At 47.7% G+C, this 13,889-nt stretch overlaps 1 protein-coding gene across 1 annotated transcript in view; it reads right to left on the reverse strand.

Moving 5' to 3' along the window:
- sgsm1a (small G protein signaling modulator 1a) overlaps positions 1–13,889 on the reverse strand; it is a gene marked incomplete at both ends in the record, with an annotated part of 153,352 nt that overhangs the window by 44,739 nt on the left and 94,724 nt on the right. Inside the window, 5 exons of the mRNA XM_084323110.1 lie at positions 2,944–3,081; positions 10,479–10,624; positions 11,322–11,389; positions 11,521–11,673; positions 12,128–12,290. Coding sequence (XP_084179236.1) covers positions 2,944–3,081; positions 10,479–10,624; positions 11,322–11,389; positions 11,521–11,673; positions 12,128–12,290 — 668 coding nt within the window. The remainder of the gene's footprint in view (positions 1–2,943; positions 3,082–10,478; positions 10,625–11,321; positions 11,390–11,520; positions 11,674–12,127; positions 12,291–13,889) is intronic.

Genomic DNA, 13,889 nt, shown 5'->3' on the forward strand with positions numbered 1-13,889 from the left:
ATGAAAATTTACTCAAAATTAATTAAATTTTTTTTTTAAATAATTAATACTATTTTTTTTTATCATTCATTCCATAAGAATGTAGAATACACATTTACAGACTTTTTTTTAATATGGTCCATTTGCATGTTCTTGGTATCTGATTCTAGGGACATCTATGAATCTCAGGGAATGTATTTCCAGTGTCAGAAATACTGTGGGCTAGATCCACAAAGAATGGATTGCACAGTGCAAGTTGCACCCTTACTTACAATTCATTATGAATTGAAAATGGCGGACCCTGATGTAAACAAGACGGAAGTCTTTCTCTGGTCTGCATCCCCTTAAAGGGGAACTCCAACATTTTGGAAAATTAGCTTATTTAACATCTTCCCTGGAGTTAGACAAGAAGATACATACCTTTTTTGTCTCTGTGCGTGCATTTTAGCTTTGGGAATAGACGCTCCGTTAGCATAGCTTAGCTTCATCACTGGAAGTGGGGGAGATCCGGAGCCTTACAGTGCCTTACAGTGTATTGCAAGGTCTGACATTGACCAAACTTGATATGCATGACCTTGGTGGGCTCTAGGTCAACTCCTGAAAAGGGGGTCAATGTCAGACTTTGCAATCAAAAGTTAGGGGGCTAATAACCCTTGCCATAATTTCAGTGCGCCCCCTAACTTTTGATTGCAAGGTCTGACATTGACCCCCTTTTCAGGAGTTGACCTAGAGCCCACCAAGGTCATGCATATCAAATTTGGTCAATGTCAGACCTTGCAATACACTGTAAGGCACTGTAAGGCTCCGGATCTCCCCCACTTCCAGTGATGAAGCTAAGCTATGCTAACGGAGCGTCTATTCCCAAAGCTAAAATGCATGCACAGAGACAAAAAAGGTATGTATCTTCTTGTCTAACTCCAGGGAAGATGTTAAATAAGCTAATTTCCCAAAATGTTGGAGTTCCCCTTTAACAATTGTGTGTATTGAGCCGTACTGTATTGTACCCATTCTGCAATCTGTTAATAACATTTTCATTCAATCAATCAATCTGCGCGGTGATTGATTGAATGAAATTTTTATTTTGAGTAAATTGTAATGAACCAAATGAGAATATCAATACATTTTTTTTTTATCTTTGACTGTGAATAACACCATGCTCAAATTGACCAGACCTGAAAAATCTAAGCAAATTAAGATGATTAAACAGAAGGTTTTGTAGATACAGTACTGAATTCTGCCATCCGGACACATGCAATTTGAAATATGATTATAGAATATAGAATATCAGGCATAAAATGGTTATGCGATTAAAATGCGATTAATTAGATTAATTAATTACAAATCCTGTAATTAATTAGATAAATTTTTTTAATCGCCTGACAGCACTAATATATATATTAGGGATGCTCGATATTGGCTTTTTTTTTTAATCCACTTTTCCTCCCATTTTCTATTTTTCTCCCATCCCAATTTCGTATCGTCCAATTCAACCCTCCCCTGTCTTTGAACGCTGTTTCATGCCTCCCACAAGCCGGCTGCAATGTGGACTAAGTCATACATAGCACGAGTCCCCTCCGATACTCGAGGTAACAGCAGTCGCATCTTTCCACCTGCACGGCTCGATCTTTCAGTGTCGGGGGTCTGGGCTTTGGAGGGGCCCCACCCCCGTCGCTTCCTGATTCTACTGCGCAGGCGCACCAACCGACCTGTAGGAGTCGCTGTCCACAACGCCCGATCCCCACCCATCAGTTTCCCTCCCCCTAATACTGCCAATGTGTATTAGTGCGGACAACCAGCTTAACTGAAAGCAATGTGGAGCGCTGGGCTCGAACAGGGAGATGATCTGTTTGAGCCCAGCCTCAACTATTCGTGGTGAGCGCCTTGCCCACTGCACCACGTAGTCGCCCCGATATTGTCTTTTTTACCCATACCGATATACCGATATTGTCCAACTCTTAATTTCCGATACCGATATCAACCGATATCAACCAATACCGATATATGCAGGGTTTCCCCCACCAAAAAACGGAATAATTTCAGGTAATTAACATTACATATCTCTTGTTGTGGAATTAACACAACATTATGCATACTTTTGACAATAAATTAAATCAGAATTTGTTCTTACTTGCTTGCCTGGATAAATAAAGGTTATAGAAATGTAAAAAAAAAAAAAAAAAATAAAAATGTGAAAACCGATACAGATATTTTCCGATATCACATTTTAATGCCGATATCGGCCGATAATATCGGTAGGCCGATAATATCGGACATCCCTATATATATATATATATATATATATATATATATATATATATATATATATATATATATATATATATATATATATATATATATATATATATATAAATAAATAAATAGGCTGTAGCTACTTGCTTTCTCGATCTTTTTTATATTTGGGGTCGGAATCTCTCATCTTCAAGAATCTTGTATCTACAGACGATCAGACGAAGTGAAATGCTTGGTTCTGTGCTTCATACAGTAAAAAGAAGTAAAAATAAAAAGTAAAGTAAAATAAAGTCCTCCCACTATACAAAATATATAATATACAATATACAAACTAAAGCACAACCTAAAGTACAAAATGCAAACAATGAGGTACAAAAAATGCTAAATGCAGAAATGAGGTTTGTCAAAGTCGCTACTTCATGTCATCTCCAGTAAAAACCCACAGATAGGCCTTTCACACCGTGCCGGAGCCGGTTCCCGAACGTAATCTTGAACCGGCCGGCGTGTTCACACCGGGAATAATTGGTTCGGAACATGAAAAATCGGTGCTCAGTGTTTTCTTAGAGGGCCGAACTAAAGCCTCCGTCATGTTCCGAACCAATTATTCCCGGTGTGAACGTGCCGGCCGGTTCAAGATTACGTTCGGGAACCGGCTCCGCCACGGAGCCCGGCCGGTGTAAAAGGCCTAAGAGTGAGAGGAAGAGGACTGCTTACCGGCTGTACGAGCACATTGTTCTTGCCGAACAGCAGGGTGGCCCGGTTGTTCTGGTGCAGCGACTCCACATAGTCACGGGCCGAGGGGGAAGGCGAGGGCCGCTCGTCCATGCTGCTGCTGGAGTGCCTCTTCTGGATCTAAGAGCACACTACACTTCAGGGTGACAGGGTCCAACTCCATTCTCCGTATTTCAAAAGAAGGAAATTCAACAAGCGGCAACCACCGTTTATTTTTCCCTGCCACATTATCCGCCCACGTTATTCGCCTCGACAACAGCATGCTAATTGGACGGCCGCTCGCACGGAATGAATAACGACCGCGTGGCAGCCTAACACACACAGTGCAGTCCCTGCGGTTCAAATGGCCTAACATGAAATATAGATTTTGATCGTTTCTAGATGATTTTTAATGTGCCACTGAAAACCCTACGTTTGTCCTGAGGCATTCAAAAAGCAGATCTCCACAGTAAACACACTGTGTGTTGTGTACTCCTTATATATGTTCCTAGTTGCACTGGGTCACCGACAACTTGGAAAAACAGTACACAGCAGGGGGTGGCTCTATATACACTCTGTCCTCTCCCTAGACACACACACACTGTGCTTGGGTCAATTATAGTGACTTTAGCAGGTCCCCCCCCCCCCCCCCCCCGATGCGAGACGGAATGTACAAGAGGGAGACCCACAGGCTGGTTCTCCATGTAGCTAGATCAGTGGTTCTCAACCTGTGGTACGAGTGGTACTTGGTGGTACTGCTGGTGGTACTTGAACAAAATATTATAATTTTTTTTTATTATTATTCTAATTTTTTTGTGCAGTCAGGCCACTGAACTTAGAAGCAGGCCAGTGTTTCTAGTTGCGGCGGCGCGATAGTTAGACAACCAGGAGATCACTGTGACAGAGATTAATGCAGTCTAAACAGTCATACATATTTTTTTCAACTTCAGCCCTGATCATAAAATTTTTTTTTTAGATCTTTTTGTAATGTCAGATAAAAAATTAAATACTCCCACTTTTCTGAAAATAGTTGTTGTTAAATCTGACATTACAAAAACAAAAAAATCCATCAAAATCTGTGTTGTTGCTAATCATTGACACATGCCTAGCCTGTAATAATCCCCCCCAGAAAAATGTACATTTGATATATTGAAAATATTTTACTTTTTGTGTGTTTTTTTAACAATAATTTGTGATGCCATCACAAACACTGGCATTTAAAGGGTAAAAATTCAAAAATGCCTGCACCAGAATGAAGGAAATTAAGTCTTTGTAACAAAATAATTCCTGGTGGGGGACCCCCACTTAGAAAGTGGGCTGACTGGCCTGATTTTTTTCCATCCGTGGATCTGCTATATGAACTTCAACCAGGTGGAACATTGTTATGAAGCAAAGGGAGAGATTACGCAATGTTGGACTTTCGCCAGAGGTTCGCCAGCCCCCGGACCCTTCTCGGCACGTCCGGACGGAACGTCGGTCCTATACTGAACTTTCCTCGTCTCTTGGCAGTGGACCGATGGACTACGCGCGGTGTTTGGCAGTCGAGCCACGCCGCGCTCAGGTAGGACCGACAACGCCAGGCGTTGGTACTAGCATATTCAATACTACTCGTTGTCTCGTGAGACGACCGGGCGATGTATTGGCGCGGGGGGCTGGGTATTTGGATGAATGTGGTCAACATGACTCGTTGTTGAATGTTTTTCCAATTATCCTGGCGCGCGCAGCTACTGCTAATGCTAATGTTTTTGGGGCGCCTTTCCCATGTGTCCCGCCGGGACTGTCTCCAGTTTTCCCTCCGCTTAACCATTTCATTGCTGACGGTCAATCTGTGTCTAATGTTGGGGGTTTGGCTGAGGCTTATTTACCCTTTACACGGGTGGATGGTCTGGCGACAGGGCCCAGGACAGGTGTGCCGTGCTTAGAGAAGCGGGTGGCATTGGTTCTTTGCCCTGGCATGGTAGAACGGTATCCCGCCCGGAAGCCGACGCCAGAGGGCGAGTCGGCCCGGCAGGTGGCTGAGTGGGTTGATGAAGCTTATATCGCAGCAGTTCAGAATTTAGCAGCAACTAATAACATTGCTCGATTGGCTGCTTTTCTGTCAAAAATGTTGTCGGTGGTGGGGCCTTAGGGCCAGCCAACGTCAAAACCATCGCGCAAGGTTTTGAGGTTATTCAGCTTTTGACCCAGCCGCAAGCTATAACCGCAGGGAGGGCTAGGATGCTGTCGATGCTTGTTCACAGGCATCTTTGGTTGGAGCAATCTCCCCTTGAGGAGGAGAGGAGAGTTCTCCTCCTCAGGGCTCCCCTCTCCGCGGATGGACTTTTTGGTCTGTCCATGGAGGCAAGGGCGGTATTTGACCAGGGCCCCATGCCGCCCCACACCACGCAGCCAGATGTGAGAGCACGGCCTCGCCAGCGGCTGCGGCGAGGCCCCCGACCGGCGGCCATGTGTCCCCCGCCTGGGATAACCTGGACACAAAGAGAACAGGTTGTCACGGTGCCGACAGCCTCGGTGGCCGAGGGATCGGCTATATTAGATGGGCACGCCCTGAAAAACCGTTGCCATCTAGCTGTGTCTAGCACGCTCTCCGGTCACTCCCCCCCGCTACACTACGGGACTCGAGGCTCTGATTTGTCCCCTTTGGCTGCGGGCCGCATTCTTCCAGTGAAGCGCAAGCGGCCCCACATATCACTTCTCATGGAGACAGGGGCTGACACCTAGTTGCTAGCTAGGCCTGGGTCTGTCTATGAGAATGCTGTGCTGTCAGGAGGCTCCCACGCCACACGTCCTGCGTCTGTGTTTGGTGAGCCTGGTGTTGTATCTGACGACGGAGCAGGGTTCCCTGTATCTAAGAAGTTTTGTCAGAGGGGGAACCCTAGGCCCAGGAGGTCGCAGTGCGGGTTCCCCCAGCCCCGCCCTCGCCAGGCTGGGTATTACGTTAGTGCCTCCCCCGTCCGGACTTCCAATCCTAGCAGCGGTAGTGAGTCAGGCACGCATAATTTGGGTGGTAGTAATATCACTACAGGGCTACAGTGTGTAGGGACTCACCCTATCGGGCAGCGTGGGGACCACACACCATGCATGTCCAGCTGCAGAGCAGGCTGTCCCCAGCAAACTAAGCCGGGAAGATGCTCAGTGGGGGAGCCTCATTCACCGGGGGTGATGGTCGCTCCCTCCATATCAGACCGCCCCTTTCTGTCGGGGTCCCCCCTTGGGTGCGATTGCCTCGTTGGTAGGGTCAGGGTGTGATATCCCGGCTCCGCGAGACAGCCTGCTCGTGCGGTTAGCGAGACCAGGTTTTGCAATGCACGGCGGGAGGGACCGGGCCACCTATCTACGATTCCTAGCAGACCAGCGCCAGTTGGCTGCGGGGGCGCTTTGGGATTATCACCACATATGGTTACAGAAGTGCCATATGTCGGCGTGGATGGAGAGAATGCTGAGGGCGGGGCTTGTGTTGCAGTTTGCACACCCCCACCCTCCGTTTTCGGGTTGGTACAGACAGTGACAGCCCTGGCCGAAGAGATTCATTCTCTGGTGGCGAAGCAGGCCATCGTCGTGGTCCCAAGGGAGGACGCGATGAGTGGCGTTTACTCCTGGTATTTTCTGGTGCCCAAGAAATCGGGAGGTTTCAGACCCATACTGGACCTGTCTGCGTTCAATCGGTTGATTGTGGCGAGAAGGTTCAGAATGTTGACCGTCAAACACCTGTTAAGCGCTGTCAGAGTGGGAGACTGGTTCACCTCCATAGACCTGAAGGATGCGTATTTTCACATCCCGATCTTCCCTCCTCACAGGAGATACCTACGCTTCCTGTTTCAGGGCATAGCGTACGAGTACCAGAGGCTGCCGTTCGGCTAATTTTATTCTACCTCAACGACATTCTGGTCCTCAGCCGGTCAGAGGAGATCGCCAGGTCTCATACCAGGCAGGTGGTGGAATTCCTCACCAGTCTGGGTTTTGCTGTGAACTGGAAGAAGAGTACCCCTCTTCCCAGTCAACAGGTGGAGTACTTGGGCTTGATTCTAAGCTCAAGGTCTATGAGGGCAACCCTCTCAGAGCCGCGGCGAGAGGATATTCTCGGCGCGCTCGGGAGGTTCCATCCTGGCAGGACGGTTACGGCGCTGTCCGTGATGCGCCTGCTCGGTATGATGGCATCTGCTCAACCTGTGGTCCCTCTTGGCCTCCTCTTCATGAGGAGGATACAGAGGTGGTTTTTCAGTACGAAAATAGACCCTGTGATTTGATTTGATTTGATTTTTATTTAGTACATACAATTTATACAATAGTATAAAAACAAGGGGTACAAGGATAACATGTGAAAGTCTGTCGACTTGTTTCCAACATGGTCCCAAGAAAAATACAATAAATCACAAAGAAAGAGTTAAGATAAAATAGATACAACAAGTAGATAAAATAGACAACACAATTTTCTAAGAGCCTCATTACAGCATGTCATGTTCCTGTTCTTCAAGAGTGGTGGCCAAGCACCCTCTGCAACCTATTGTTGCAGATGTCGCTTCACACCCCTCTTGAAGACAGCAATAGTGGGGGAGTTTTGGATGGCCCTGGGCAGAGAGTTCCACAGCCGGCAGGCTGTAGACAGAAAGCCATTCTGTGAATAGGAACCCTTTCTAGGCTCATAAACTGAGAGCTGTCCAGACCGTAACTGTCGTCCGTGGACCTGGCCACGCAGGACAATACGAGAGCATAAATATCTGGGGGCAGATCCATTTAACATTTTATACATATGTCCCTGTGAGAGGCAAGTGGAAGCAGCTGAAGGTTCCTGTGTCAGTACTGGGGGATCTCAACCACTGGGGGGGGCCTGGGGCCCTCACCAGCGGGGTCCCCATGTGCAGCAGGCTATCACACATCACGGTCTTCACCGACGCCTCCCTCACGGGATGGGGGGGGACGTGTCGGACCGACGCAGTAGGGGGCAGCTGGCAAGACCATGCTGCCCGGTCTGCACTACATATCAATGTGTTGGACTTAAAGGCAGTGCTTCTAGTCCTCAAGCAGCTCGGCCACCTTGTGGTGGGCGAGCATGTTTTTATCAGGAAGGACAGCACGACGTCAGCGTCGTATATCAACAGACAGGGAGGAGTATGCTCCCCCCGTCTACACCGGGCGGCGGTCGAACTCTGGCTATGGGCATCTCTCAATCTGCGCAGCCTTTGGGCTCTCCACATCCCCGGCAGGGAGAATGTGGGTGCAGATGTGATGTCGCGGGGCGGTCCTCACCCGGAGGAGTGGGGACTACGTCCAGACATAGTCAGACAGGTCTGGGACCGATTCTGGGAGGACGCGGTGGACCTGTTTGCGAGCAGCCAGTCCCATCAGTGCCACTTGTGGTTCTCGGTCGGTCGGAAGGACAACCCCTCTCTGGGAGTGGATGCCTTCTCAATGTATCCGTGGCCGCCCGGGATTCTGTACGCGTTCCCCCCCATACACCTGATAGCTCAGCTGTTGGAGCGGGTACGTCGGGAGCGCAGGACTTTGATCCTGGTCGCGCCGGACCGGGGCACAGCTGTGTGGTTCCCGGCCCTGATTCAGCTCTTGGTGGCCCCGCTGTGGCCTGTTCCGTGGTCACGTGGGCCCTCTCTCAGGCACGCGGAACGCTGTTTCTGCCTCCTGTTCTGGGGCAGCCTTTAATGGTTTGGCTGCTGAAAGGGTGAATCTGGAGGGGATGCGTCTTAACCCTACTGTGGTTAACACCATCCAGAACACGCGCGCTCCGTCCACTACCGTGGTTTACGCAGGGAAGTGGCGTACGTTTCAAGAGTGGTGTGAGGTTGGGGGCCTGGACCCGGTGTCATGCCCCCTGGACTGGGTTCTTTCCTTCCTCCAGTCTATCCTGAATAGGCTGTCGGCCTCGACAGTGAAGGTGTACGCCGCAGCTATATCTTCTTGTCATGTGGGCTTTGAGGGCAGAACACTGTTCAGCCACCCTCTCGTGAGATGTTTCCTGCTTGGCGCACGCGTCTCAAGCCTGTGGAACGTTCTCTGTCTCCGAGTTGGGACCTCCAACTGGTCCTGGGACGGTTGTTGGAAGCCCCGTTTGAGCCTCTTAAGCAGGCGCCATTGGATCGACTGTCCTTTAAGACCGCATTCCTTTTGGCCATCACCTCCGCTATGCGCATGGGTGAGCTGTGTGTTCTCTCGGTGCGGTCAGAGTGCCTGTCTATTCGGGCCAATAGCAGTGCGACTCTGAGGCCTAATCCGGTCTTTGTGCCAAAGAATATCTGGAGCTCTTATCGCTCCAGGGATATTGTGCTTCAGGCGTTTCACCCTCCTCCTCACGCTAGTGAGTTGGAGGCGAGCCTTCACCTGTTGTGTCCTGTCCGTGCGCTGAAGGTTTACCTTAGTCGCACGCGGGATCTCAGGGCTACCGATCAACTGTTTGGTTGTTACGGTGGCTCTCGCGCGGGTAAGGCGCTGTCCAAGCAACGCCTGTCACATTGGTTGGGCGAGGGCATTGCCCTTTGCTACACTTTGGCTGGACAGGTTCTCCCCGCGGGCGTCAGGGCCTCCGCTGCCCTGTTGGGGGGGGGGGGGGGGGGGGGGGGGGGGGGTCTGTGGAGGACATCTGCGCTGTGGCCTCCTGGTCCTCCCCGGGTCCTTTTGTTAGGTTTTACCTCATGGACATGACTGGGGGTTCTGTCTCCCAGGCAGTCCTGAGGTCCGACCGTCCGGGACCTCTCCTGCATCCCGCCATCAGGTGGGCTAGCAGGTGTGTGTGGGTGTGGACCGCGGAGTGCTGTGTCACATGTGGTCCCGCTAGCACTGTGCGTTCTGGGGTGCCTGGTTCCCTTTTTCGCACATTGGTTGTAGTTGACTGCCTCCCCCCCTTTGTTAGGACGGGCGGGTGGACGGGACTCCCCTCCTCCCTGGCAGGGGCTTACGGGCCCTCAGGGGGTGCATTTCACATGGCCACACGTCCGCTCTGCCCCTTTTGATCTCATAATGGCTTATCTAGGTTATCCTATAACCCTAGTTATATGAATACTGGCTGAGCATCTCGCTCTTCAGCGCCCTGAGGTCCCTTGGATGTTTTTCACGTATGGAATTCAAACTTGGAAGGGCGTGGATGTGACCACTTCCTGTGTCTTGTAGAGGCACGCACGGGAGTAGGCGTGGTCACCTGCAAGTGAGGTGCATGTGCAATTTTTCACACGCACAGTAGGTGCTGGAGATGATATCTCATAATGGCAGAGCGAGACGCTCAGCCAGTATTCATATAACTAGGGTTATAGGATAACCTTCGATATAGCTATAATATTTAAAAGGTTATAGCCCTGCAAAGAAGGTGAGCGACTCCATTGGCTTACAGCACTGGCAGTGAGAGGTATAAGATGGTCAAACTGCATGGCAGACATTGTGTTAATGTGCATTGTCCCTATTTTTTTATAAATTGAAATAGAAATAGAAATCGAAATTGAAATAGACAATGAAATTGGTTTGAAAGAATGGAGAGTAATGATAAATAACACTGTTATACTGAACGGTCCCATATTCCCCCATGCTCTACTCACACACAGAGCCGGCCTCTTGGTGGGGGAGTCCTGTCGGCAGTGGCCCCCGTGGATGCGATGTCTCTGAACCAGCTCATCGGCAGAGGGGTCCGTCCAGAAGTGGTCCGCTGTCTTCATCTTTGTGTACTCCAACGCACAAGGTCCAACTGCACACAAGGCCACGCAGTTCATTTTCTTTCAACTTCCTGACACCGAAGTTTGTTATAACCTGATCGAGTTACCGGGCGACTGTTCCGAGACCAGTGTGCTCAGAGAAAACCCAATGAGAACAACCGATATATGAAACCTTCCCACAGATTTTTAGCTCTGATCACATTGCAATACATCCTTTTAAAAGATAAGTGCAAAAAGCTACCTCCTTGTAGTACCTTGTGGTACCTTTACGTGCATTCAGTCAAACATATTAGTAATTCAGAACAGTTTTACCATTGTACGACTTTGAACTGTTGAATCCAGAACAATTTGATTGCACTGTAAAATATATATATTTTATTCTATTCTACAATTGTATTGCACTGCACTATTGCACTATTTTACTCTGTCTATTTTATCTTGCTCCTTTTATTATTGTCTATTTAAAACTGAATCAAACCATAAACTAGGTGGCCTGTTGGGATGTTAGATCCTAATGTGAAAAACTGTGATTTTATGCACAGTTTGCACTTTATGTGCTCATTTTATGCCTGTCTTTTTTCTGTTGTGAAGCACTTTGAGCTGTAGTTTCTGTATGAAAGGTGCTATACAAATAAAGTTTATTATTATATTGGAAAATATAGCACCATTTATCCTCACAGTCGAGGGATACATGATAAATACTCACAAAATAAAGAGAAAAGTTATTACCTAACAAAGAGGCAAGGATAGGTCCATCCACAGGGTCCATTAGAACAGCCTCTTTCTCGTAGAATTTACTAGAATACAAACATGCAATTGGGGCAACATACTCTAATATATCATTTCTGAGTCGACAAATATATCAAATTGTATTTTTCTGGTGATCGAACGGGTGATCATGTCATTCATTTTGACCACCTCAGCTCACCTGCTGTTCTCCACCAGGTAAAGTACGATCTTGTCCAGCACCTTCTCAAACAGAGCCGTGCGGATCCACAGGTTCTTCACGCCCGGCGGGGTGCGGCTGGGCAGCCGGGGCAGCCTCCGCAGGCCGTCCTGACTCTGCAAGCTCAGGGTTCGTCTGAGACAGGAGAGGGCGGGGGTCGCATAATGATCGCTTTAGAAACTGTGACATAACAACCAGGGAACAACGAGCGCACTGGCGCTTTGTATGAATGAATGAATGAATGAATGAATGAATGAATGAATGAATGAATGAATGAATGAATGAATGAATGAATGAATGAATGAATTAATGAACACTTTATTTAACAGATTGCAGAATGGGTACAATACAGTAGTACGGCTCAATACACACAATTGTTAAAGGGATGCAGACCAGAGAAAGACGTTTGTCTTTGTTTACATAAGGGTCCCCCATTTTCAATTCATCATGACATTTATGGCATAGGGACATACATGACATACAGGTATATAGTAAGTACTGTTACATTTGTGACATATACGATATGCAAATATGTAGACGCTCGTGAGCCGCCTGTCGTGTATTTCTGAATGAGAGGGAGCTCTCTCACTTGGTCTCCAGGATCTGCTCCAGCTCCTGGGCCTTCCTGCACAGCTCCTCTGCCGGGGCGAAGCTCTTCCCCACCTTCGTGAAGAGCGCTGCTATCTTGTTGCTGCGTAGGAACCCCGCCGCCCGCCGCTTCAACCCATGCAGAACACATGCCTCCACCGCAGCTGTGTACAGACACACACACACACACACATTTTCTGCTTTCTACATTAACCTTTAGTGCAGGAATGTCACCTCTATTAGTGTCACTCTTATAGACCCACCAATAGCAGACGCGCACACACACACACACACACACACACACACACACACACACACACACACACACACACACACACACACACACACACACACACACACACACACACACACACACACACACACACACACACACACACACACACACACACACACACACACACAATTTGAAGGAAACTAAGGAATTGTAAATTTTCTGCATGCACATCTGCAAGCAACTCTTTGTTTCTTGTGCTCTAACAAAAACTCTGTGACAAGTACTTGTCTTCCTTTGGTTTGGATGTGGCCAGCATTATGGATGTGGTCAGCATTATGGATGTGGTCAGCATTATGGATGTGGCCAGCATTATGGGTGTGACCAGCATTATGGATGTGGTCAGCATTATGGATGTGGTCAGCATTATGGGTGTGACCAGCATTATTGATTAAGATTAAGATTTGTTTATTAAGGACAATGCAAATTAATGAACATCATTTACATGAGTGTATGCATAACATCACAGCATGATAAAGACGTAAATATGCCGGGAATAGCACAGGGCTAATTTCCACCTGTAGTCCTAACATAAAACAAACACAAAACGGACCTTACAACGTTCATTCATAAAAACTGACATCACTGACATGACCACACTAACATGACATTCAGTCATTCAGTACAACATCACTAACATCCCTAATGAGTGCATATTTGGCTGTCTAACAGCCATTTCCTGAGTTGGCCCCTAAAGGTGGACAGGGTGGTACATTCCCTTAAGGGGACCGGAAGGCTGTTCCATGTTCCACTTCCCTTTATCGATAGACATTTTTTGCTGAAGGCGGTCTTTCTAAAATGGACCTCACAATCCCCTCTGGTGTTTGACCTAGTGGCTAATCCAGTGTTCCTTTTCTCGTGGATAAACTCCTTGAGAGGGGGAGGGGCTAATCTGTGCAGGCATTTATATACAAAGCAGGAACTTTTATAACGTCTGAGGTTTTCAAAATTTTAAATTTGATGCTTATCCAGGATTTTACAGTGGTGGTATGAGTACTGTTTCCTGTCATATACCTTCAATGCTCTGTTGTAAAGTTGTTCTATGGGTTTCATGGCTGTGGCCCCAGTAAATGACCAGTTTAGAAGGCAATATTCAATGTGGGAGAAGACCATACAGTGTAGGTATGTCTTTGTGGCTTCAAGTGTTAGTGTTGTAGCCAATTTAATGATTTTCTGTTTTTGTATTACTGTATGAAGGCACCGTGTCATCATGAAAGTGTTGACCAATTAGCAGGCAGTGGGCTCAGGAGGCGGGGCTCATGTGTGCTCAAGTGCAATCTATATGTATGGGTTCACAGGTGTGCAGCGGCAGGGAATTTGGGTAATATTCACAGGGAAGCCACACTATCTTTTTACCGTGCTCGTTTGTTTGTTTTCAGTTACTTTGCGTCAATTTTTGAGTTTATTTTGTATGCTTATATTTGTCCACACAGCAAGTAGTAATAAAACACTCTCAACAGTGACCAAGGAG

Source organism: Notolepis coatsorum, assembly GCF_963971535.1.
Source record: "Notolepis coatsorum genome assembly, chromosome: 10".
In the NCBI taxonomy this organism is placed as follows: domain Eukaryota; kingdom Metazoa; phylum Chordata; class Actinopteri; order Aulopiformes; family Paralepididae; genus Notolepis; species Notolepis coatsorum.